This window comes from Spea bombifrons, chromosome 3 (assembly GCF_027358695.1).
Source record: "Spea bombifrons isolate aSpeBom1 chromosome 3, aSpeBom1.2.pri, whole genome shotgun sequence".
NCBI classification, from domain to species: domain Eukaryota; kingdom Metazoa; phylum Chordata; class Amphibia; order Anura; family Pelobatidae; genus Spea; species Spea bombifrons.
This window is the reverse complement of record NC_071089.1, coordinates 74,757,463-74,785,328: the sequence shown is the minus strand read 5'-3', so window position 1 is coordinate 74,785,328 and position 27,866 is coordinate 74,757,463. Positions and strand designations below refer to the sequence as shown.

Below are 27,866 nucleotides of genomic sequence, written 5' to 3'. Positions count from 1 at the left end.
CGCACAAAGCTGCAAATTGAATGAAAACAAAGCAAAAAGCTCTGAATTTTTGTCCAAAATATGTGGGCCCAAATTCACCCAAGCTCACACACACTCTTTCTTGCTCGTTCTCTCTCTTTTACGCTCTCTAAATGTCTCCCTACCTTCTCTGACGACCATGTTAAAAGAACCTTTGTCCCAAAATGTACTACGTCATTAAGGGGTTAAAATAATGTGTGTAGAATGGCTTACTCTGTTACATAAATCTCTATCAATAGGTGACAAGGACACATACAAATTTAGGGGAAAACACTGCTCCTAAGAACACATTTCTCTGCACCCCGTAAAAGAGAATATAACTCCTTGGTCATTTGGAAGGTATGTAACAACATCAAAATGATTATTACCTTTTGTCAGACAGATCCAATTTATGGAGATTTTCTTTTTAGTATATTTGCATATAATCGTTGTCTCAACTAAGATCATTTATGGTCCACTAAACATTTCTATTAGCTTTATTTCTTTAAAAAAAAATTGACATATCCTTGCAATCCATTTTGCATTGGCTTCCTGTAGGGCTAATTGATAGTTTAATCACTAGAGTTGCTTGAAAGAGCAGTATTATTTATGCATGTAAATAGTTCTTCAGATGTTCTTTAAGCCTACTTTTATTTATAACAGCAGTAGACTCTTTAGGTATATTACATGCAATCAATACAAATATAATTAATATTGTAACCAAAATCAAATGGCCAAGTGTTTTATATATTGGCTTTGAATATGTATGCAGGAAATGTGCTAAGCAGTTCATCTGACAAGCTGTTATTAAGAATAGTGCTTTAGTGTGGAGCTGTACTTAGATAAATTGAATTTTAAATTGTAATACTTAAGGATAGAATTATTCAGATTTGTCAAATATTTAAGTGGACAAAGCTATGGGTCCAGAGGAGCTATGGCCAAGGGTAATAAACAAGCTCAGATATGTGCTTGCAGCCTCATCCCCTAAATATATCATATTTATATATATATGATGTATGTATATCATACATCCAACATTGTAGGTGACAATATCAAGACATCTGTGTTGGGGGTTCTTGCAAATGGCATGGTTGGCACAGGATGTGGGTGTGGCCACAGAAGTTTTGGTTCTGAAAATTGGGACTGTCCCATGAAAACTGGAACTGATAAAGAGGTATGAGTCATTATCATACCTGGGAACATCCAGCTTCTGACTCCCCAGAGTCTTCCCTCTTTGGGATGGTCAATGACATCAGAAGGTGGTAGATGGAGACATTTTAGACAGGGCTAGCCTCAATCATTTTATATTTGAATGGGGGTGGGAGGGGAAATGGCCTTGAGTGGGGAGTTGGGCCATGTCTAAGTGCCACTCCCATAACCCACAGATTTCAGGCCATGAATGGGCAAAACCTGGAGAGTTCACAGGTATGGTCATTATTATCTGAAGAAGTTGCAACTGACTGGAAAACTATTGTACAAAAAGGGTATTGGCTAAATGATAGGCCCCTTTGAAGAATTTCAGGGTGACAATTTCCACCCAGACCAGATTATCCTTGTCTTGCGTTCGTTATTAAATTGGTCACTGGTGATGTAGACTCTTTCTTCTAAAAGCAGCCTGGGAACACTGGGAATAGTGCCATTTGTGCATTTTATTGTATGAAATAAACACTGAAAATATAGAATGTTGTAAAACGTGAAACTCATTAGAAGAAAAAAGTTTCATTTGTCTTATTTAAGTCTATTTACCCTCAAGTATGCATATTCTGGGTCCTAATTCAAATAATAGAACAAACGTCTCAGAGGGAAGTACATTTATTTTTAAGAGAACCTTTTATTTTTAAGATTCATAAGTAATCACATATAAAATGAATGTGTAATCACTAATAAAGGTTTATATTTAAATATCATACAAAGATTAAGAGAGAAAACCCTGTCACAATTTAATTAATGTGCGGATGTGTTCAGAGAGTAATATTTATATAGTTCGAGGACCCAATCTTTCAGTTTCCAGGATTTCTCCTTATGTTGCACCAGGAAGACATTGATAAATTACTCTGTATCTGTTTTATCCTGTTTCCTCCACTGCATTTCTGGAAAAGTCCAATGACAAATTGTTCCACTGTCTGAAACTTTCATTATTGCAGCCTGTTTCAATGCCGATCATCTTACATTGTCATACACCTGTGTTTTAAGATTCTGCTACTGAGCAGTTCATTTACAAGAATCCTGCACTGCATGGATTGTTAGAAATAGAAAAGTTAGTTGGAATGCACACGTCAATAACAGAACTCAAACATCTTATGTCAATGCGGTACAACATTTTGGCATTAGGAAATCTCATTAAAAAAGTCTTCCTGACTTTTTGACATAGAATTTTTTTTTTTATTTCAAGGACCCAAATCTATATTGTGCTAGCATAAAGTCAAGTGAAAAAAACGGCACCCATCTTATAATTGCAATTACAGCTATAGAAACATGACAGCTGGGAAGAAGAAGGGGGCAAAGGTGGTATTCTAGAGGGAATATTAGCTATTATGACTCATTTAATCATGACCTATTTTTGAGCCGTGTTATAAACAGGTGGAAATATATTTCTTGCAGTTAAAATCTGAAAAGGAATTCCATATTATTTAGTAAAATTCTGCTTTTGATCAGTGGTAGAGTTTGGGTTAAGAATTGAAATTATTCACAATTTAAAATGTTGATTGTATTACTGCACTGTACTATAAGTTGAGGAATGGGTCTGTGTGCCAATACTATAATGTCATATAATGACTTAAGGGGCAAATATTTTTCCTTTTCCAAAGATTTTAATAACTTACAACATTTAGATGTGTTTATTACGTGTAGACTTGTCATGACCATGTTGCTATGGTAATCATGTATCGTTGTAAATACAAAGGTAGTGTAAAATTACAGTTGCTAAGGAACTAAAATGATGTAGGTGCCTTACAAAATATAACATTCAGAATGTTTACCTTTCCACCAATCATAACGACTAATACACATTATGATTACACAGTATGATTAGAAGAAAAAGTCAGAATACAGTAGGATATGCTTTGAACTGCCTAACATATAATACACCCACATATAATACACGTGTTTAATCTAGAATTACGTTTTCAGGATATTAGACTTGCATTTAGATTTATGCGAATTGCAGATTTACCAAATTCGGCGATTCGTAAAAAGTCCTGAAAACGAGGCCCAACTCCCCATGAATCGGAACACTTTCTTGTCAGAAATGTGTTGATCCACATTCACTCATTCTTGTTCACTCATAATGTCTAAATGTTTCCCTATCTTCTCCGCTGATCATTTCCGCTTCTGCTGACCACTTCAGCATCTAGTTCATCTTCTATTTTCTCCCTTCTCTTCTCTCTTTTCCATTCTATCTGAAGACTTCAGTCCTTAATCTTCTTTCTTTGTCCACATCTTCACACATAACCAGCTGGCATTATCCACTAAAATGGCGGCGCTGCACATTGCTGTCTAGAAAATAAACCACATTAGGACAATACTGTTAAATCAACGTATTTTTCTTCAAATGTATTTTTTTATTTCTTACATGACAAAAGAAATGTATATGTAGGTGCCAAAACATTTCCTCAGCTTTGCAAAAGCAGAGCCATTTTCTTCTGTGTCAATTTTAACATGTGTTGACATGTTATTGTTAATATTGTATATTATCAGTTTTGTAATGGCACTGTGGAATCTATTAGAAACCCATGTTATGTGTATACCATCTTAATCTTCTTTTCTCAGAATCTGCATAATTATTTCTTATATAATCCTAATCCTAAATGTTGTGGTTTAATCTATGAGTAAATAGTATCTTTCAGCAGCCAGACAACCCAATGAAGTTATAAAAGGCAGACATTGTATTGAGTGCTACATGGAATAGCCATGGTTACTCATGGAGGAAGGAGATACCCAAAGCAACAATTGTTACATAAACTCAATTACGTTTATTTCATTATTTCTCCTTGTTCATTAAACCTCCACTCTGTTTTATGCCCTAAAGAGTACAGGTAAATTATATTGTATGGTTCTGCATCTTTAGAAGTTTTACACAGAAGTGAGTCTTCTAGCTGACATTTAAACCCCAATATACAAAACAATATATCCATTAGGTGTTATCTAATCATATCCAAGTTTTCAATTGTTTTATCAGATGTAGTTTAAATGCATTTTGTATGGTATTTCTTAGAAAAAAGTGATAAAGAAAATAAATGTTATGATGTCTATTTAAATATGTCTTGACTGCCAATTATTGTTTGCCTAAATGTAAATGGTGTAATACATTTTTGAAGATTACTGTATATCCCAAAAAAAAATGGTTTGAAAATTCATCATCGGTTTACATGTACCAACCATTCTCACTTTCTTTAGTCTAAACGTGACACTCCAGCCATCACATGAACTTTTATTGCTGAGTGGTCCATTTATATTTTCATGGTGTCCACCTTGAAAATCAAACCAAATGTTTTTGCCCTAGTGCACCACCCCCTATGCTATTTGCCATGGGGGAGATGTGTTTATACTTATCGACAGACAGCTCCAATGCTGGCTCTGTGACTGCGCTGGAAGTTTCATAAAACCTCCTCTATGCAGATTAGCAGAAAGTGCTAACATTCATTTCAAAGGGAGCACTTTTCTGTGACAGATTGGTTGCCTCAAGTAGCCAATCAGTATGAAGAGACACTGGACTATGAAGGGGAGCCCTGCAGGCTAAATTAATGCATATTTAAAGTACTTACAAAGTTCTTTTATATGTCTTCATTGTTAATATCTATTTTTTTGTGTATGTGTGTGTGGTTACATGAAAAGCTATTCTTTAAATATGAATAATTAATTTTTCTTAAAAAAAAAAACCTTTTTAACACGTGGATAAAATATTGTAGAACACTGACCTGCATTTGAACTTTTTTTTTTCTTTCCTTTTTGCATATTCATTAGTAAGGTTAAAGCAAAATATATTACTCTGTAGGAGGTACAAAAAGATTCTGTTACACAGGTGTAATGGCAATTAGAAACAGTTTATGTTTCACATTAACACACTGTTTTTTTTTTTTTTTACAAATTGACAATGATAACACATTATTTAAGTAACAACTCTCCACCATTTGAATTGCCCAGGCAAACACAAAATGTCTAAGGTTTCAAAATCCCGGTAGCAGCAATGCTAAATACATTATCATCTACCATGGGAAAAGGGGCTTTTTTTAACATGCTCCCGGAGGTCTGGTCATCAAATTATTTGTAACATGACAGTTGATGTTGTGTGTCAGCTGGAAACTAAATGGCTTGCTATAAACTCCAAGCATCTCTCACTTCACCCTCAGGAAATGTAAGTCGGATCATCTTTCCCTTCCTGGAAAACATTCAGCAAATAAAAGATCCCATTGATACTTGTAAATACGGAAGTTCACTTTACACTTTACGTTCGAAATGGTTCTTTCATGTCTAGTCAGTCACTATTTTGAGATTTAAAAAAAGTCACATTTTGGATCTGTGACTTAAAACTTGGTAAGCGAAAGTATTCAAAGGACCAGAAAAAAATAGCTAGAAACAGTGATCTAATAACCAAAAACATATAACATAACTAATGCAACTATAAACTATATTAATGTCAAAGTGCAATTTTGTTTGTATTCTAGCTTAGTTAGAATACAACTGAGAGAATTAATAAACATGCATGTTATAGGCATATGGCTATCCTACATCCTAAGGCGAGACCAAGGAATGATTATGGATGGGTCTTTAAAGCAAGAAAAAAAACTGGCAGACTAGATGAGCTGAATGATTTTTATATGCCATCAATTCTGTTTCTATAATATAGCCACATGGTCTACAATCGGTGCAGGCTACAACGTTACTATGTTCTTGGCTGTACTTCAAATTTCAAAGCTGCGTTAAACACTATTAGCTATAGATTACAGAGTCTCAGCGCTAAATCATTCTGTTTCATTGTGTTCCACACCTGTTTTTTTTCAGTAAACACCAGATCATTGTTTTCTAATGCCTAATAGTTAAATTATTATAGTGTAACAAGAGATCTGCGATACATATTAACATATCCATGGCCATTTGTGTAGCATAGTACACTTTTACTTTTGATTCACTTTACATTTAATACGTTATCCTGCAGAAGATCTGAGAACACGTAGACAAACAGATCTGCATTCAGCACGTTTGCCACAATTCTAACAAAATATTAACAAAACAGGATATTACTTTGTGTCAACTTATAATGAAGTTTGCAGAATCATAAGCCTCCTGTGCCGAATAATTTAGTTGCGATGAAGGCAGCAGGTTGAGTCTGTCCATTATATTGCTGTGGGCCTTGAAGGTGCATTTTAACAATTTGATTTAGAAAATCATGGAAAAAAGATGAAAAATGTATGCTACATTATGAACAAAAAAAGACAATTGGGCCTGTGGAGGATGTACACTGCGTTGTTATCTAATATGAAAAATCTTATCTCTGGACAGGCCAAGATAGCGTTTTGATTTTATCTGAAATATTATATTTTATAGAGATTTGGTCCCTTGGCCAGATTTGTAGCTCCCCACTCACCAGTAATGAATGTGCAATTTGACAGCTACTATGTAAAATTCAGTACATTTATTATCCACTTGTGGCTTCCCTAGGCTTTAATATATTTTATCATTGTTTTAATAAATTGCAGCTCATTGACTATGAATCTAAAAGACCTATTCCCTACCTGGCAAAATGATTGGCTGTGCATGTACAGAATATCAGATTCATTCAATTAATGATTCATAGCAAAAGTTTAGTTGTACCGTATACTTAAATACATATATATAGAAATACTACATTAAATTAAAGAGCATCCATTGAAAATGCTCCCTAAGTATAATTGAGTTGATGGCTGTAGTATTTTGGCAATAAACTTCTTTTTGTGCATTTTCTCTCTATATATATATAATTCTGGGTTTTTGTGATTAGCTAAATGTGTTTTGAACTTTCAGTTCTATTGATCTTTTGTATAGGTTACGTTAAATCAGGGATATTACAATGTAGCACCAGAGCATATAGGAGTATTTGTAAGGGAAAGAAAATGAGTTTAACTTTTACAGAGTTACAAGAAATGCAAGAGTTGCAGAATAATAAACCAAAATAGCCAACCTGTTATATAAAATTACTATAACTTAATATTGCATGGAAATGTGGTCCATTTATATGTACAACTTAAATGTCAGACTCTCTCTTACATAAACCTACCTCAACCAAGTAAACAAGCAGCTTAGATGAACAAGGTTAAGTAGTCACGGTAATATACATGTTATATGAACTAGTATGTGTATATTGGCATCACAGGCACACTTGGATACATGTTGGGGGGATTAAACTATCTATTCTTGTATATCTATCTATCTATCTATCTATCTATCTATCTATCTATCTATCTATCTATCTATCTATCTATCTATTAGCGTGTTAACCTTTTACAGTTATAGCTTCTGGCTTCTTATATGTATATGGAAATTACTTTATATACCCACTTATGATCTTGACATTTACAACTGTATTAGTATCTATCTATCTATCTATACAGACACTATATGAAGGCTTTCCATAAGATGTTGGAGTGTTTCTGTGCATATATGAGGTCAGGCACTGATGTTGGTGTTGATGTTGATGAGAAGACCTGGCTCGCAATCTCCATTCCAGTTCATCCCAAAGGTGTTTCATGGGGTTGAGGTCAGGGCTCTGTGCAGGCCGGTTCTTCCACAACAAACTCATCCAACAATGTCTGTACGGACCTTGCTGGGATTTACTTCCCTTATTTTAGGGCTCTCTCTGTGGAAACCAGGACAGGTGTCAATGTTACCCTAGGTAGCTCACAGGACATCTGGTACTAAGAACAGCTCTGTATATATATATATATATATATATATATATATATATATATATATATATATATATATACATACATATATATATAGGCTTGGACTGGCCAGATGAAAACAGTTGCTTACCTTTGCTGCTGCTTTTGCTGCAGATTTTACCTGGTGCTTTAATGTGTGGACATAGGATGGATATACACAGCCACACATTGCTCAAGTGTCAGAGCGTATCATGCAGCTGCATGGACATCATTTAAGAGCCACTGAGCTTAAAGTACCCTACCCAGTTCTGCCCCATAAATATGTGTGAATTTTGTGAATAAGCAGATTTAATTTTACATTATTTCACTTGAGAATGCATACAAAATGTGAAGATTCCAGCTGAAAGCATAACTGCACAGCAGGGCATATTTGCAGAAAAACACGGAACTCACATGTTAGTTGAATGCTTTAGTGTAACATGACATGGACACGCTTATTTTACAGAAGCGTGGAAAAAAAGATTCATCTGTTAACTCGGCAGCTCTGTTGACAGTCACCTATTTTAAGGAGTGACTATTTACAGTACTTCCTGTTCTATTTATAGCCAGAATGTTTTACTGCTCACACTGCTTGCAGATCACTTTCCTAGTTGTATGAGTAGGAAATTCTGAGGTGTTTATGAGAGTGGGAAGTTGAGAAGTATTTTTCCACAAACATTTAATATTTGAGCCTCTTTTCCATAACACATAACTGATGCAATTTAAAATAATAAAAATACAACATATGATACGTAGGATTATATACAGCAACTAGTATAATGAAAAACTGCAAAGAGAATACATCACTATAGTATAATGTATCAACTAAAATTATTCATATAAAATGTTTCATTTTAGAGGCACGTTAATGTTCCATATATTAGTAGTAGGGGTAAGTAGTAGTGGGGTAAATAAATAAGCAGACTATAATGACACAAGGTATATATATTAACAAAAAAAAAACCCAGAAAACAATGAGGGGTTAATGTGGCCTATGCGGTTATATTTCGCAAATAAGTCTGAGACGGCAATAAAATCTGCAGCTGTACGTAATTAACAGACAGGGAACAGGTGTGACTGATAAAATAGGATATTTAGAGTTTTCCTCTTAGTGAGTGACACATGGTGCGATTCAGTCTAGGGATTTATTATATTTTTGCCTTTAAATCATGAAGGCTTTCACAAATTAAACCAAGCTTTAAGATTATATTGGTAGGGTTACTATATTAGACATTTAGAGATGGAAAACATGGAGTCTGCAGAGCAGCCGAAGTACAGTATGTAGTATTCATGTATCTCCATTGTGTTGGGCTGAGATAGGTCTACTACAACATGCACAGTTTGTTATGTGTTCTTTTTAAATATGAGATTTTTTATTTGTGTCTGTAGGAATAAAACACAGGACAAATGTTTTGGGTAACTATATTTGCAGAACTAAATGTAGAGTATTGTACAACACATGTTAAGATCTGGAAAAGTGACATCTGAGGTGTTCAAGGGTTATGTCACACTACATCTTGTACTAAATGTTGGCCACAAACCTAAGCATTCTGTATTGTCTTAGGCCATTATGGGGTATCATTTTTGTAAAGCTGGTCTAGATATTATAGAAGCCTTTCATTGCGTGTTTTATATGAGTGACCCTCATACCCACTCATAACAGCCAAAAGGGCTTGTTTTCTGGATCTACTCATAGGAGCTAATGACGCTATTATTCACTAAATACCAAATCTGTTAATCTAACTTTGGCACTGTTAGGTCCAGTTTCTAAGCTTGAGGACTGAGAACCTTTTTTGTTGTTACAATTGTAAAGCTAAGTAACTATAAAAATCAGGAGGATTTGATTCTATTGTGTTCAATTTAGAACTCGTATATTCTGTATTAAATATCCAGTTTGTGCTTTTTTTCTGTGATTTGTAAATTTCTTACTTAAGAACATCAGGCCACATGTCTGTTGCACTGGAACTTTTTTATATACACTATTGTTCAAAAGTTTGGGCTGTTTTGATGGAAAACAAGGACATTTCTAGCTGTACTAACGTAAATACAAAAGGGCTTTCTAATGATCTATTAGCCCGTTAAACTTAAATTAGCGAACACAACTTGCCATTGGGCTGCAGATAAGGTGATTGCTGCTGATGAAGAACCTCTGTACGCCTTTAATGATATTCCCAAAAAATCAGTCATTTCCAGCTACAATAATCACAAAATGAACAATGTTTATCAATGTCATGTTATGGACAGAAAAACAATATCATATTGTTTTAATGGACAAAATGTACTTTTCTTTCAGAAACAAGGACATTTCTAAGTGACCCTAAACTTTTGAATTGTAGTGTAAATATAATGGACACTTTCTGCTAGCAGATGCAAGTCTGTTCCTTTTCAATATCAGTTTTATTGCCTATTTTTTATTATTTTGATTATTTCAGGTTTACATTTGATTCCTATTAGCGTGTTAACCTTTTACAGTTATAGCTTCCGGCTGCTTATATGTATATGGAAATTACTTTATATACCCACTTATGATCTTGACATTTACAACTGCATTAGCATCTTTTGCACACTTATATTTAGACTCACCATATTGCTGTTTTTTTTACTTTGTCAGTGTGAAATCTTCATTAAGAACTATATTTTTTTTTGAAATATAGCTAAAACAGTTTACACAAAATATGTAAAACTTTTCAAACAGTTTCAAGTATTTATTTAAACTTGATAAAATCTTACTTTACAATATATCATTGCTTGGATATTTTTAGAAAGTTAAATACTAATTTTAGCTCTCACAAATAAAAAGTAAAATTGTTTTAATTTCTCGGGCATTTACAAATTTTTTTCTAGATATAATATAACAAATATTTTTTTGCTTTCTTTTATGTCAATATTTAGATTGCTTTCCTTTAGAAACAGCACATAAAAATGATTTGCATTGTCCTTTCTCTTTCAGACGATTGTTTTTTAGAGGGCTTCCTGAAGAATATTCTCTAACAGCCTTATTCCGAGTTAGACGCAACACAAAAAAGGAACGCTGGTACCTGTGGCAAACATTGACTAGTTCTGGTACTCCACAGGTGGGAAATGACTTTGAATAGTGTTGTGTCACACAATTGTTACATACTGTTAGGTACTTAGTATATAAACTGGAAAAAAGGTATATTAAGTTTTGATTTATCCAAAATATCCCTAATCAGATTTATCCAGAGGGAGGCAAACAAAAACACCTTTTGATGAAATAGTTTCACGACTGAAAGGACAACTAGGATAAACCTTGTACAAATCACTGTTTAAATTGATATGGACACTGATTAATAGCCTTGTGCACTGCAAGCAAAATCGTTTTAGATGAACTTTCTCAAGATTTAGAAAGAGATCCAGACAAGATTTTGGACTGCAGCACCAACAGCACCAGACGCACTGCACCAGTGGATACACACATCCAGAAGCATGCTATGAGATGAATTTCTCCCAGATTGGACAATTTTAATGAATTGCTCCCTCAAAGTAAGGAAGGTGATAAGGCAGCAGTAGTTGTAGTAGGGCACTGGGAAGAGACTGTCAGGAAGACACATCCAGCCCCAGAACACTGAATCCCTCCCCCCCAACATTAGAAAAATACTGAATTCCCCATTATTAGAAAGAAAGAACAAGAATTCATCCCCCAGAGTTAATTAGGAGATTGAGCCCCAGCAGCAACAGAGGCAGGGTAGGACACAGGGCAAGCACAGGTAGGTAAATACAACCAGCTACTTGGTACAAAACTGAATTCCCACAATGTTGAAAAAAATCAAATAATTTACCACCTCAGAGTAAGGAAGGAGATAGATGAGCAGCAGCAGTAGTTAAAGCACATGGCCTGTGCAAACACTAGCAGGTAAGCACATGCAGCCCCTTGGTGTAGGACTGAATTTTCCCAATATTCAGAAAAATTCAAACAATTGAGCACCTTAGAGTAACTGCTGCCTGTTTGCCCCTGGAGCAAAGTTGTGCTGCGGTGTCTACAAAGGTATTGCTTCATACCAGAATTGTTGAGACATCATAATACCTAATACCTTACCAAGGCTCACTTCCTTATGATACAATTGTGGTAGCACTGCTAGTCATTTTATTCTGTTAGGCTATTTTTACCTTTGATCCCACCAAGGCACCAGATACCCCTTGAGTCCTTGGTAGTGGCTAAAATTGTGCCTTACGTGTGAGGACATTATCTAATGGGTCTTATATGTTTAAACAATAGATAATGTTTTGTGTTTTTGCTTATGTTGCAGGACTCTATTTTAATTGATGGTGCCAAGAAAGTGGTTGAGTTTACAGCACAAAATAATGGAGGAGCCAAATTACACTATACTTTTAAAAGTCGGGAGCTTCATCAGCTGTTTGATCGTCAATGGCACAAACTTGGAATCAGTTTAGAGTCGAACATAATTTCCCTATATGTCGACTGCAAGTTAATTGAACAAAAACAGACAGAAAACAAAGGAAGTATTGATTTGCAAGGGAGCTCGGTTATTACTGCACACGCCTCTGATGGCAAACCTGTTGATGTAAGTGGTTTTAAAAGATTCATTACTTCTGTTTGTATTATCTTTTGGGGTCTATGCATTTATAACAGCACATTAAAATGTGGTGACTTTTATTTGTGTTAAGGGACTAGTCACATTTCTCTTCCTTTGTCCAACATTAGTGAACGTCGACTTATTTGGTTAAAAAAAACTCTATTGGCTAAAATCTTCAACAGAGCAACTAAAGTTGTCTTATTTCATGTATAAAAAACAAATCTTCATCAGCTAAGGTTACAATATCACTGTACTTTAATTGACTAATCAGTTCATTAATAAGAATTAAATGTTATTTTGTTTTTTATTAAAGAATAAATACATAAATAAAAGTTGGGCTTCCAGTACAATGTGATCTTCAATAATACTGCCTAAATAATGCAGGTGAAAAGATTGTCTTTTCTAATCATCAAAGATACTTTTTGGTTGCTAAGAAACTAGATCGCTAAGTTGAAATCGGCTTACTGCACAAGGGATTCATTCCAAACTACATGGATCATTGACTAAGTGCCTCTATCAAGCTAGGAAATCAAGTAGGCATCCAGTGTATGCGATCAGAGCAATTGAATTTGGTTTTCCGTGATTATTCTAGTTCAAAAAACGGTTGTAATGTTTTCTACATGTGAGAATTTTAAATTGTATTGACATACCTAATTGTTAAGGCTATACAGTGGATAACATGAAACTCCAGAATTGATGTCTGTGTTGAATAAAATCATTCTTGCACTTTTTTTTAATTATTATGTCAATGTATCTACCAATGTGTCAATGTATCAAGTACCAATGATATTTTGAAAATTCCCCATACAGCATGTGTAAATCAATTAGTATAAATGACCTGTAAGTTATAACATAATATAAAAAAATACTCCGAAGCTTAATGCATCCTTAAATATTTAGGAAAAGTTATATTTTATATACTTAAATAAGTATATTTAAGGGACTTGCCCGTACATAGAAAATCTTTATCTTCTAATGTATATACATATATAAAACATCATGGAACAAAAAGAGGATCTTTTGAGGAAAGTCTCTTGATAAAAAGAGGGTCTATTGATAAAGGTCTCTCAAAAAGAGGCTCTCTTGATAAAAGTCCCTTAGTTGGGACTAAAACATTGAGCTTCTTTCTTGGACAAAATGGTACAGAGATTGATGAGCAACTGAATATTAACTGTCAGAAAACGGTTTGGTTGTCATATTTGTACTTGCAATGTTTCATAGTGAATACAGGACTGCTTTTTTATTTTTCTAAAGTAAAACATTTGAAGTGTTTTATAGTTCAATAAAACATCTGGTTCTATTTTAATGCAGGAAAAATTATAATGTCATTTACTGTACTCACGTGTCAGATATTTACTTGGTATTCCCATCTTGTTTACTAAATGTGTATATTTTTGTCTTGTGTGTGTATGTACCGTATTGGCTCGGATATAGGCCGCCCCCGTATATAGGCCGCACCCTAAAAGTTTGGTGCTTTTTTAAAGAAAAAGTTTTTTTCTTTAAAAAAGCACCAAAAAAAAAAAAAAAACATTCTGCCACTGTCTCCCCCCCCGAGATATGCTGCCACTGTCCTCCCCCCCCCTCGAGATATGCTGCCACTGCCCCCCCCGAGATATGCTGCCACTGCCCCCCCCCCGAGATATGCTGCCACTGCCCTCCTCTGCCCCCGATATGCTGCCACTGTCCTCCTCCCCCCCCTAGATATGCTGCCACTGTCCTCCTCCCCCCCCCGAGATATGCTACTACTGTCCTCCTCCCCCCCCCGAGATATGCTACCACTGTCCTCCTCTGCCCCCCCCCCCGACTTACCGGAGCAGACTCCCGGGTGTCTTGCGGGGCATCTACGCAATACGCGTATACAACCGGAAGTTATATACGCGTATTGCGTAGATGTCCCCCGCCGGCGCCCCGCAAGACACCCGGGAGTCTGCTCCGGTAAGTCTTGGGGGCAGAGGTAAAACGCATCGTGTGGACGGTCACCGGCTGCGGCGATGCGGGTAAACAACCCGGAGGCTGTTTACCCGCATCGCTGCAGCCGGTGACCGTCCAGACGATGCGCTTAGACAACCTCCCGTGCCGGCACCCCCCCCGTGGGAAGTGCTGGCAGGGGAGGCTGTCTGAGGACATCCAAGAGTAGGATGCAGGTCCCCTGCACCGCTGCGGGGGATCTGTATCCTGACCCCGCTGCCTGCCCGGCGCCCGGGACTGCATGTCCCGGGCGTCGGGCACTAGACCCCGAATATAGGCCGCACCCCCACTTTAAAGTCTTAAAGTGGGGGAAAAAAGTGCGGCCTATATTCGAGCCAAAATAAAACCTACTATTCATACCTGGGAACTTTCCAGGACAAGCTTTCTATAGTAGGCAGGGTGTTGTCGCAACAAGGGTACAGGCGCGATCAAACGCTGCTCCCCACACCGAGACTGAAGACACTAACACCAATACAAAATTCTACTTTCTTTGTTCATAAGTTTGTATTATTTTGTAGTTCCTTTAGAACAAAATGGAACACAGTTAGGAGGACCAACACTTACACAATATACAGTATGTAGGATCACAATAGCTTAAAACACTTAAAAGATAGCAATACATCATTATATTTGGATACTTTTTAAAAAATATATTTATAGGAATACCCAAATAACTTCAGAGACCAATCCTTTCATATGAACACATAGGTGGAGAAAGTGTTTGTTTTTTCATGTCAGAGAGGATAGTGCAAGGGATTGCACTAAGCTTTCTCTGGGAATGAGAATTAGCAACATATATTTATAAGAAAAGCACCAAGTATCTTAACCTCTTTTTTCCATATCTACATGATTATTTCTCCCCATTACTCTATCCCTGACGTGTTGCTAAGTTAATAAAATGGTGCTCATGCTGCCTATTTAGTTGCACCCTGTGTACATGTAATAATGCTATTATTTTGCAACATCGTTCAAGTTTTTTTACATTTATTTGAAGACCAATCACATCATAATGTAATTTAAAAGATGGATTTATCCTACAAAATGTAACTAGGAACATCTCAGAATTAGTGAAATAAAAGACTGTGCAGTATGAGCATGGATGGTACAGAGGAAGGCTACCATCAAGCCATGTCCACTTGAAATTTATTCTACCCCTTAAGAATGACGGGAGTTGGAAATATTTAACCCAGGGGCAAGCCCAAGTAAATTTTCCCATAACATGGCATTTGGTTGGAAACACACTCAGAGTGTATAGTAAGATTCAACAGATAATCATCAAAAGGAGCCAGCTAAAAATGAACCAGTTATGGAATAAATAGTGTCTACATTTCATGTTACTTTAGATAACCTAGTAACTACATGTGGAATTTGCACACATTAACACACTTCCATTAGTGACACAAAATCTTCACATCAGAGCAAAACAGAAGCCCATTTCCTCCAAAACCCCCTCTTCCACATTTCCCGTGGGTATAAGCATTATGGGGAATGCCATCCTTACTGGTATTACCAAACAGCTGTTTGTCTTATTTATTAATATTCTTTTTGAATATGACTGTTATGTGATTGTAAAGCAAGCCTTCATTTCACAGACGCTTGAGATCAAAGTAGAGGTTATAATTCCAGAACTCATTACAGACATTATTATTCAACAAGAGTTAATGACGTAGCCACAGAATACATGTATTTCCCATAAGAAAAAAATAGTTGTTTAATATATCTTCTGTAAATAGAGTATCATGTGGATCTATCGCTAATCCCTTTCACTCCCTCTCAGAGGTTACGGTAATTAGAATACTGAAAGATGTTCGCTCTGTGGCAACAACAAAGCAAGCGTATACATTCATTAATGATGAGGGCAATGTTTTCCATTTGGACAAGTTGAATAATTGGAGAAAAGCATTAGCAAACTATAGTGAGAGGTAAAGTCATCCATGGTCAGTACATTTCGCAAATGGTCCAGTTTATTATCTTTATGTGATGCAAGGTTAGAAGGTCTATACTTGTGACTTCAAAGTGCATTGAAGTGCATTACATTTATTTAACACCAGCTGATTCAATAGCGCTTTACAATAAGAGTCAGTAGGATTAATTTAAAATCACAAACAATAATAAACTGGTACAAAAGGAGAAGAAGGCCCGGTTCTTGTGAGCTTACAATCTAGTTGGTTGAAGGAGAAGTGAAACAGTAGGAGAGGACTGCTTGAACGAGGATGAGTTGATCAAGTGATGATGAGCTTTCGAGGTTGTTGTTTCGATGGCTTAGACAGGATGCTGGCTGGGTGTTATAAAGAAAGGTTGTATGCTTCTTGAAAGAGATGGGTTTTCAGAGACCTTCCAGAGTAGGGGTGTATTTGGATAGGTGGGTAGAAGTATAAGGGGGGGGGTTAACGGCTCTGTTGGTCAGGAACAGGAGTTTCACTCTGGATGGTATGGGGAGCCAGTGGAGAGATTGGCAAAGAGGAGCGGCAGATGAGGAATGGTGACAGAAAAAGATTAATCTAGCTGCAATGTTGAAGATGGATTGGAGCTCCGAAAGGCCTTCTTAGGGGAGACCAGTTAGTAGGGAGTTGCTATAATCCAGGTGGGATGTCACAAGGGGAGATTCGGGAAATGTTTTTTTTAGATGAAGGTGGAAAGATTTGGAGAGGGACTGGATGTGAGGGATAAAGGAGAGAGCAGAGTTCGACAGCAAGACAGCAAACTTGGTCTGTCGATTGGAGAGTGGAGCTGTCAACAGTTATAGAGATATCAGGAATTGTAGAAAGAGCAGGATTACCATAAACTCAATCTTAGAGATGCTGATCTTAAAGTAATTTGACACCATCCACGATGGAATTCCAGAAAGACAGTTGATGATGCGAGTTAGAAGAGAGGGTGAAAGGTGGCATATATATATATATAAGGGTGTCATATGCATTTATGTGGTACTTAAAACCAAAGGAAGATTTGAGTTGTCCAAGTGAAGAGGTGTAGATGTAGAAGAGTAGAGGCTCAAAACCTGAGCCCTGAGGATCACCAACAGAGAAGAAAAAGTTCCAGTAAAGGAGACAGTATGGTCAGAGAGGTAGGATTTGAACCAGGAAAGAGCTATGTAATGGGTGCCACGATTGTGTCACGGAGCATAAAGGGTTTGTAGAAGGGGGGGTGGTCAACTGTATCAAATGCTGCAGTGAGGTCGAAGAGTATAGGTAATGAGAAATGGCCTTTTCTTTTTAGCAGTAGAACTTGCCACGTTTATGCTTATTGTATTTATTAGCGATGTAATTAGAGTGGAAATAAATAAAGCTTCATCATGAAACATACAAGAGCAATTATTTATTATAATCTTGAAATAATTGATAATTAGCTTCTGTATTTATGGTTGACTATACTCTGTAAAGACCACTTATACAAATGTGGTAGAAAGCAATCCAATATCTTTATTCACTGACTGGGAAGATGATCTTCCTGTGTCAGTATGAAAATCACCACTAGGCATCTCAACTGAATCTACTGATTTGACTTATAATATTCCTTAGTTTATAGCAGTATTGGAAAATAATATTTTAATATATTATACTGAATAAAAACTAAAAAAAAAGCATTTTCATTTACCAAAAATGTAATAGTAACTAGACATAAGCCTGTAGATGTGGTTCTACGAAAAGTGAATTAAGTATATGGTCTCCATAGGCTAGTTTCAGTCATTCTCTTGGTTGAGTATTAGTAAAATCAGTTGCTTAATGTTTGATGTTTGTAGAAGCCACCCCACTGTTTGCTTAGATGAGTTCCTCTGGACTAATTAGAAATGGGCCCGTTGAAGACACCATCCAGTATTGTAAACCATATGTCTAGCATGTAAATAATAAGCCTGAATTATTAAAATATTTTTGTATATGCACATATTGTTTTGGTAGACATTATACACAGTATGTTGCAACTTGTCCCCTAACAGTGGTAAAAAAAAATTAAAAAATAAAAATCCCTGGGATATAGATAGAAGTGCATTCACTAAACTGAAAGTTTGCAGGCTAGATGAACATTTCAACTAACTTCCCTGTGCATCATGATTAGCCAACCCTGGAAAACCTTTCTTTCAAAAAGGTGTTGATCCTGCATAGTGTACAGGTAATGTGGGTGAAAAATCTTGAAGCTATCTAATTAATTTTACTTGATAGGTGGTCTTCTAGTTAAATAAAGCTGATGATACAGTCATCTTCCATATTTATTATATTCATTATTTATTTTATATTTTTTATATTTATTATTGTATATAGCTATGTAATATTTCAAATTGTAAAATTCATCTGATTATGAAAGTCATCAAACCTTTAAAAACATGAAAATATTTTACTACCCAAAATGTTAAGTGTTGATCTATAGTTTATACAAAGAAAGACTCACTAGGCTCAATGGAGAAAAAATGTTATGTGAAACATGTTTGTTATAGTCAACATGAGGCATTAACCTTCTTTCAGGTCTGTGAACCACTGTATTACATAATTATGCAAGGTTTATTACACTTTGTTCCTGTATTCATTTCTTCTGAACATTTTAAATGTTGCATATTCATGTCATACCTTAGAAACCATAGAAAGTGGACATGCACCTTTTCCACAAAGTATTTATAGCACGGACATGAGCAATAATAAGTAACATCACAATAAATTATGAGGCAAGTCTTTCTGACTGTCTCAAGAAATTCATGTTCAGTCATATGCTTTAATGTATTCCAAAGAGACCTCTGTCTCTATGCCTCTAACCAAAAATAGCTTTTTACAAATTGTAGAGATTTTCAGGTTACAATTTAGCTTTAGAACAGAACACAAATTTGAGATGGAAAAATAATCCATATTATCAAAAAGCCATATAGGCATTCATTAGGGAGATCATTCCAAAATGCCTCATTTTACCAACATTCAGCCAATGCACATTTTTGATGATATACATTTTACTGGACAAAAATGTTAAACTAGCAATTTCGTAATTGCGTTGTTGTCTAGTTTGTTAAGTCTGTGTTAACTATGTCTTGAATTGACCCTGAATCTTTGGGATTTTACTATAGTCCCAGGACCTCAGGATGAATGGTCAAATTTTGTGGATTACACAAACCGGAGCTGACCATGTTATATTCCATACTGATTTCATAGTTACTCAAGCCTCCCTTTTCATATCATTAACTAGTATATTAGTATACAGTGCTTACATACAGATATTGAAATTAAGGATATTGTACCATTTATAACCAAGAACTCATTTTGGAATTTACATTCCACGTAGTTTTCTATATAATGCAATGGTATTAAAAGGGTCCTCATGTGATTTCGTTGTAAAACTCCAGGAATGTTCAAAGACATCCCCTTTAATGTTTTTCTTTTACTACAAGGAATTTTGATTTTAGTCTATCATTCTGTGCCGTAGATTGAACTTCAACATCTAACAATTTACTGCAGTCCAAAATATGTGACTCAAGAGAACTGCTGTGAGCTATCAGATGGAATGGTAAGATAAGCTTCTGTAAATGTATGTTGTCATTTCAGAATAAACTCTATGTCATATTGTGTACCTGAGAACGATCCTGTCTTCAGTAAAAGGTTGAAAATGACATTTTTTTTTAAGAAGAAAAGCTTTTTTTAAAGTTTTAAAATAAACAAGCAAAAATCTATTAGAAAATCAAGACTTAAAAGATCTTTTGTTTAAACGGATCATCGCAGAAGGCTTAACATTTATATTCCCTAAGCACTGACAATAGAATGTGAAATTATCCTCAATTGTGTGAATTATGTTGACAAAAAAACTCTAGAAGACAAGCTATTCAATGTAAAAGCATTTCATAAGCCCCATGTGAAAGGAGGTAGGTGTAATTGTTATTTTTTTTTTGTTTTGGCTTTTCTATGAAACCACCGATGCCACTTTTTTAAAGGCAAAACTTGTATAAGAAACAGGAAGCATCCTATGTGGGCCACAATCTTCTCTTACAATGGCGCATTTTGATAATCTAGTATTATATTACAAAAGCAACATATCATTTGCTTGGTAATGTGCCAGGTATAACATGCAGATGCATTCAGTTAATGATGGTATTACTGTTTAAATATAATCTCATATGTAAGCTTTTAACAGCTTGCTTTTGCAACTTGCTAAATATATTTCGAATCTGCAAAAAAAAAATGTTATTACTCAGTTGAAATTTGATTTGTTACAGAAATGCAAACTTAATTACAGAATTCACAGTTCTTTCATTAGTGTGTTGTCCATTTTTTAGTCATTATTCTGCCATTGTTGTAAATCGTATACCTCAAGTGTGAAAACCCATGTGCATGTTATAATAGCAGGGTTAAGGTCAGAAGGGAATATGGTATGGCATGGACCATGCATGATGAATACAAGCTTTTTGATTTAGAAGGCACTACGCTGTCTTTAAAGTTAATGGTAACATAGTAACATAGTAACATAGTAACATAGTTCATAAGGTTGAAAAAAGACCAAAGTCCATCAAGTTCAACCTATATACATATTGTGTCCCTACCGTGTTGATCCAGAGGAAGGCAAAAAACCCTTATGAAGCAGATGCCAATTGCCCCATACCAGGGGGAAAATTCCTTCCCGACTCCAAATATGGCAATCAGAATAAATCCCTGGATCAACGTTCTGTCCCTATTAATCTACTATCCATAACTTGTAATATTATTGCTTTCAAGAAACACGTCCAGGCTCCTTTTAAACTCTTTTATTGAGTTTACCATTACCACTTCCTCTGGCAGAGAGTTCCATAGTCCCACCGCTCTTACTGTAAAGAACCCCCGTCTGTGCTGGTGTAGAAACCTTCTTTCCTCCAGCCGTAGAGGATGTCCCCTTGTTATAGATACAGTCCTGGGTATAAATAGGTCCTGGGAGTGATCTCTGTACTGCCCCCTTATATATTTATACATAGTTATTAAGTCCCCCCTAAGCCGTCTTTTCTCCAAACTAAATAACCCTAATTCTGATAATCTTTCTGGGTACTGCAGTCCTTCCATTCCCCTTATTACTCTGGTTGCCCGTCTTTGAACCCTCTCCAGTTCCACTATATCTTTCTTGTACACTGGTGCCCAGTACTGTACACAGTATTCCATGTGTGGTCTGACTAGTGACTTGTACAATGGTAGAATTATTTCCTTGTCATGGGCATCCATGCCCCTTTTGATGCACCCCATGATTTTATTTGCCTTAGCAGCAGCTGCCCGACACTGGTCGCTACAGGTAAATTTACTGTTAACCAAGACTCCTAAGTCCTTTTCCATGTCAGTCGTCCCCAGTGTTTTCCCATTTAATACATATTCCCAGCCTGGATTTTTCTTCCCCATGTGCATAACCTTACATTTATCCGTGTTGAACCTCATCTGCCACATCCCAGCCCAAGCCTCCAACCTATGCAGATCCATTTGTAATCGTGCACTGTCCTCTATTGTGTTAACCACGCTACAGAGCTTAGTATCGTCTGCAAAGATTGATACTTTACTATACAATCCCTCTACAAGGTCATTAATAAATATATTAAAAAGAATAGGACCCAAAACTGAACCCTGTGGTACCCCACTAGTAACAGTCACCCACTCAGAGTATGTACCATTAATAACCACCCTCTGTTTCCTATCACTGAGCCAGTTACTTACCCACATACACACATTCTCCCCCAGCCCAAGCATTCTCATTTATATACAGGTAAAGACTTGCTTGCAGATCCTCAGAAGATCCCTTATCTCTGGATGTCTTTCTTCTGGATCCAACATCCGAGTATCCTTCTTCTTCCCTACATCTTCTTTGGTATTAGTTCTTCACCAAAGCAAGGACCTTTTCCCCTTTTTCTGTAGACAAACCTTGAAGAACGTGTCTTCTGGTGGTTATTGGCTTGTCAGGTACACAGAGAACAACGTGAGAAGTTAATCAAGTCTTTGTAACAAACAGAAGTCTTGTGCTCTGTGCCTCCTGCATTAGTGAATAAGCCACTTATTCCAAAAAAAACCACATTTAAATAAGTCTAGCTTTTAGGTGCATTTATATTGACTGTTTGAAAGCCTGCTGATTTTGGTAGCTTAAAGGGTGTATATATATATATATATATATATATATATATATATATATATATTTATTTATTTATTTTGTTGTAGTGCATAACCAAGGACAGTATCCAAGCCAATGCTTCATCAACAATTGTTTCATCTTCTGTTGGAATAAAACAGTCACTTCAAGCAATGGACCTTACATCACAAGAGAAATGCTTCTGCTCTCCAAACAAGGTAGCAAAAGTAATCTATTCACTTAGTCTTGCAGTAAAGTCTTTTGAGATTTCATGTGCACAGTACATCCCCTGGCAACACAGACATCACTGTGTATGGGGAAGGATATAAGATAGCTTAAAAAAGCAAATCTTGAATTGGTTATTTTGCTCTTAAATCACTTATTCTAACCCAAATTTGTTCGAGAGCTGGAAAGCTAAAGAAAGCATGGTCTAGTGAGGAGATGTATATCCCTGCGGTACTAAAAGTGTTAACCAAGGTTCTTTTAGATTTACTGAAACAGTAGATGATATTATAGCTGGATTAAATAAACTGAATTGATTCATTTAAAGACTTTTGTGTTTGATTTTGGATGACTGAACAAACCTTTATAGCATGTTTGAACTTTGGAGAAGGGATATTGCAATGAAATCATTTCTGTGATAGGAGCATGTTAAACACAGATGGTGTTAAGATGCAGAGGGTAATAGTCATTGGCAAGGAGCACATAACACAGAGACTTGAAGGTGTGAAATAAAATGAAAAATTATTTTAGAGAGTAATAGGATTCAGTATAACCACAAGTGTGACGGATCTGTTTTTTCTCATTGAGTTAAGCAAAAACAGCAAATTTGGTGTAAAGTAGAGAGCAAGCAACCGGAACATCTCTTTGCTTCCTGTGGTGACTGTAACACTTTTACCACTTTGCAACAGGATCATCATATAGTACAGCTGGGTCAAAAAATAATATTTTTCCTGTTATGTTTCTGCATTAGTTTTACAGGCGTCAACAACAAAAATTTAATTATAGCCACAACATTACTGATAATCTCAATTGACCAGTGGCACATAAAACATAACCTTTAAACAACCTGCCAGAACTCCAGAACATAAACCTAGGGGGAAGTCCCAGCAGTAGCGGGGGTTGTCTGCGTCCATCGAGCGCTGCAGGGAACAACCTCCGCTGCTGCCCGCGCTTCCACCGGTGCTCGGTGATAGAAGACCCGGTGGAAGTGCCGGCAGCAGCTGAGGTTACCAGACAGGAGGATCCAGGTCCCCTGCAGCTTTGTGGGGTATCTGGATCTTAGTCTTGTAGTCAGACCTCTATATGAGGTTTGATTAGAAGGCGACCTCGATTATAAGAGCATTTGCTCTAAAAAAAACCAACCTCGTCTTATAATCAAATACAGCAACTACAAAAGTAGTGCAGAATCATTTGCAGGAATCGGCTTTATTATCCCCAGGCTGGTCCTGGAACCCAGCCACCAAGAGGAAGGATGTGTAAGCCCAGACTTCATCAACCCTGTGCCTACCCTGTAACAGTAACACAAAGAACCTGCCAAGAGTTAATACGGACAACATGCATTCTGCTGCTAAGAACTGAAGAGTTTTGGACACAGAACTAAACGTTCTTTTTGTTAATCATCATTAAAATGAAATTAGACACAATTACCCTTTGGGTTATTCAACCATCTGGACCCTAAAATATTAAACAATGTTTAACATCGGTTTTTAATTTTTCATTTTTGTTCTGGATGTTTTACTATTTTTTTCACACAGGGTGAAGCAGGTTTGCCAGGATCTACTGGTTTACCAGGAGTAAAAGGAGAAAAAGGGCTTCAAGTGAGTATCCTTAATGTAATCATTGCAATAAATTTATATATATATATATATATATATATATATATATATATATATATATATATATATGCATTTAAATGAACATCATTGTTTAAATGTGTAAATAAACTTGCCAGTGCTGGCCCTTCAAAATAAATAGTGAACTGAAGGAGTTAAAAACCACAACGCTCCTGCCAGTTCTCCCTTTAGTCTGTTTAAGTGTTCCCTACCCTGCAGAGTGTTTGTGATGAGACATGTACCAGGATATTGTGACACAGGGCCAGCAAGGTTCATGAACCCGTTCATTGTGAGAGAATTTACGCATGTAAAACATGGTCGGTTTTATTTTAGAGATTTACATGATTCGCCCTATTGGAGAAAAAATAATATGCGCAATTTCCGCATTAACGAGGATTTACATTATCAATGGACTATGCGTTTTATGCACTATTTAAGAGCATAATAAATGAGATGATGAAGTGTCCTCTACCAATGTGGTCCTTTCATCTCCCATGCCTGCCTTCAGTGAAATGCATATAGTCAGGATTTATGTGTCAATTGATTTCAGACCCTGTGCATTACTTAAGTAGCAGGGTCACATTTAAGAGCAAGAATCCTACAGAAATTCAGAGAATGCTTTGCTTGCCCCTAATAGATGCGTACAATTGATTTCATGCCAGCATGTTATTTTCTAATGTTATTTTTGTACTGTTAGGAATGTTTCACGGGCAATCAGTCACTTGGCTGATATTGTCTTTCTACTTGCCGATAATGTATATACAGAATAAACTGTAACATACCTTCTCTTGTATTGTCTCCTACATGGCATGTAAAGAATCCATCAGCTGTGTTTCCTTAAATGTTTGTCACAGCAGAGCACTCAGGTCACTTGTACTGTGGTGTTTTATTAACCTTGCAAAGTGATGAATTAATATTTCAATCAGCATGAAAACAGCCCCATAGCTGGAAAAATAAAACCAGTATATGTCTCACAAAGCCCTTCAGCGTTCAGGTGTTCTGTATTTCCAATTTAGGAAACATCTGGGCTTAGAAAATGTTATTTGACCTTTTAATTTTTATGCCTCTACATATCCATCGGGCAAGATAATACTTTTGGCTTATTTAAACATGGCGTTTTATGTTTTATGCATGACTGCTAAATCCATATTATTTTATGAATTTACAAAACTTCTACTCAATATATCTTTTACTAGGTATGTTTATTGTACATCACAGATTTGTAAAATTCAGTTTTTAGGAAGAACAGGGAAGGCAGGCAACTTAAAGCCAGTATTGAAAGATCATTGTAGGTAATACACAAAAAAATAAGTATGTATTTACAGATCTCACTCAAGGCAGCCATTGTCATTACTGAGCACTGGGATATGATGTCATAGCTCTGCATCTTAAAAGCATGCAACACCTTGTTCTGAATACTATGGAGGGTAATTGTGGAAACACAGTCCTCCATAGTGTAAATTGGCCAGCTGGGATGGTTTTAGATATACAGCCCATTGAACAAAGGCACACAACTGTTCCTGATTATCCAAAAGGGACTGTCATCCCCTGACTTGTCAGCCTTTGGGCAGAATAAGTTCTTCAACACAGAATTCTTTAGTCGCTCTGGTAAAGTCCTTATTTTTGGGATGGGTAGTAAACCCTTAACCAGCTATCCTTTTACTGCTGTGTCCTTTTGGATTCTTGCTACATTCCCTCTTTGATGTCTTGGAAAATAGTGCCTGGGTGACTAATATAGAGAGGTCTCATGGTACAGTCTATCATCAAGCACTAACAACAAGAGAACAAGGTAACTGGATATTTTGTATAAGAGTCTACAAACGTATTGGCAGATAATTGTATTGTAGGTAACATATGTATAAACAATTATTGTGAATGGAAAGATACATCATTATACCATAAAAATAAAATGTGGCATCGATTAAATATAAATATATATTGTACTGTGATAGCTGAGAAGGTCCACTGAACATCTTCATTGGGTCCTATGGTAAGCCTGGGCTTGATTCACCAACCCACTCCCTCTACTTGTGTTAAAGATGGCCCTAATTATGGCTCAACAGGAGATAAATAGGGTTCTCAGAACCTTTTCATATACTACTTTATTTTCCCACTAACCATAGTTAGAGAATTTCAGAAATAATATTTGTGTATACATTGTAGCTATTTATATTTTGTATATATATATATGTTTATATATATATGTATATATATATATATATATATATATATATATATATATATGTTTCTATACATATTTATAAATTAATGCACATCTAAAATCAACATATATTTAGCACAAAATATATTCAAATAACTGAAACCACAAGCAACGTCAGAAATGTCCATGATGAAATCAACAAAATACATTAAATTATGGATGCCTGTTTGATGAGTGCGTAGTTGTCCAGAATAACATGTCTGTTTTTTTGTATTGTATGCTCTGAATTAGAGCTTCTCCCCCTGGGAAGGCTTGGCCAATTTTCATAGTTTTATCTAGTTCTATTTAGGCGAAAACATTATAATCACGACGTAAAGATTGTAAGCTCATTTAATCAGGGCCAGGGGCCTCCTTACCTTTTATTTCTGTAAGTCCAGATTGTTATGTTATGCACTACTAGTCATACTGTGCTGCAGAATACGATGGCGCTATATAATAAAAGTTTATATAATTAGACAACATGCGTTACTCTCATGGCTGTTTGGCATGGTTTTGCTCAAGACAAACATTTGGAGTTTCCTATGTAGATATTTAAGACTATATTTGAATGCAGGTATCACAGATGCTTCTTTTGAACACTTTAAGTTATAAGTGTTTTCTTGTTTGCATTGACAACAAAAGTCTGTTTATTTTATTTTCTGTTTTGTAGGGTGAAAAGGGAAATAAAGGTGAAATTGGTGTACCTGGAGCAGTGGGTGAAAAGGTAATGCACAACAAAGCTATTTTCCCTTGTTAGAATTATTATATTCAGTATGTTTTTTAACAAAGTGCATATTTCAGAAACAAGATAAACTTTAATGTCTTTTTTATACTGTACTTAGATTATTTTTTTTACTATAAAAATGTGTTAACAGAGCCTTTCCTAAAGCCGCAAGATGTGATTAATTTAGACACCTTCAACCAGAAAGCATCTCATTAGCATTCAAAGATTTGCAATGACATTGAAAATGTATTTGTCTAAATACTTGAAACTGAAAGTCATTAAATATGCATAAGGGTAAATATGCATAATGGTAGAAAAATAAAGTGAATCAAGTTTTATGATTGGAAGATTATCTTTTCAAAATACTTTGGGCCCTTAGAAGCTTGTTACTGAAGGGTTGATTTGTGGTCAAACCTGCAAAAATAGTCCTATTTTATGTTAAATGTATATTGGGGTTTATTTTGCTGTCCTGTCTCTACTGAGACCAGGAATCATACCTAAGTACACTTCCTGCACATGCCGAGAGGTACTCCTATTGTTGTTGATGGAAAGTGATCTACCAGTTAAACCAACTGAAGTATCAGCAAACACTGATATTGAGCTAGAATGCATGTGATTGGCTGCTGCTACTGCCACTGATTTAAA

At 36.0% G+C, this 27,866-nt stretch overlaps 1 protein-coding gene across 1 annotated transcript in view; it reads left to right on the top strand.

Moving 5' to 3' along the window:
* LOC128482892 (collagen alpha-1(XIX) chain-like) overlaps positions 1-27,279 on the top strand; it is a 53,037-nt gene extending 25,758 nt beyond the window's left edge. Inside the window, exons 4-9 of the mRNA XM_053458861.1 lie at positions 10,846-10,969; positions 12,164-12,439; positions 19,823-19,903; positions 22,552-22,680; positions 24,220-24,282; positions 27,168-27,279. Coding sequence (XP_053314836.1) covers positions 10,846-10,969; positions 12,164-12,439; positions 19,823-19,903; positions 22,552-22,680; positions 24,220-24,282; positions 27,168-27,254 — 760 coding nt within the window. The 3' untranslated portion in view covers positions 27,255-27,279. The remainder of the gene's footprint in view (positions 1-10,845; positions 10,970-12,163; positions 12,440-19,822; positions 19,904-22,551; positions 22,681-24,219; positions 24,283-27,167) is intronic.
* The last annotated feature ends 587 nt before the right edge of the window (positions 27,280-27,866 follow it).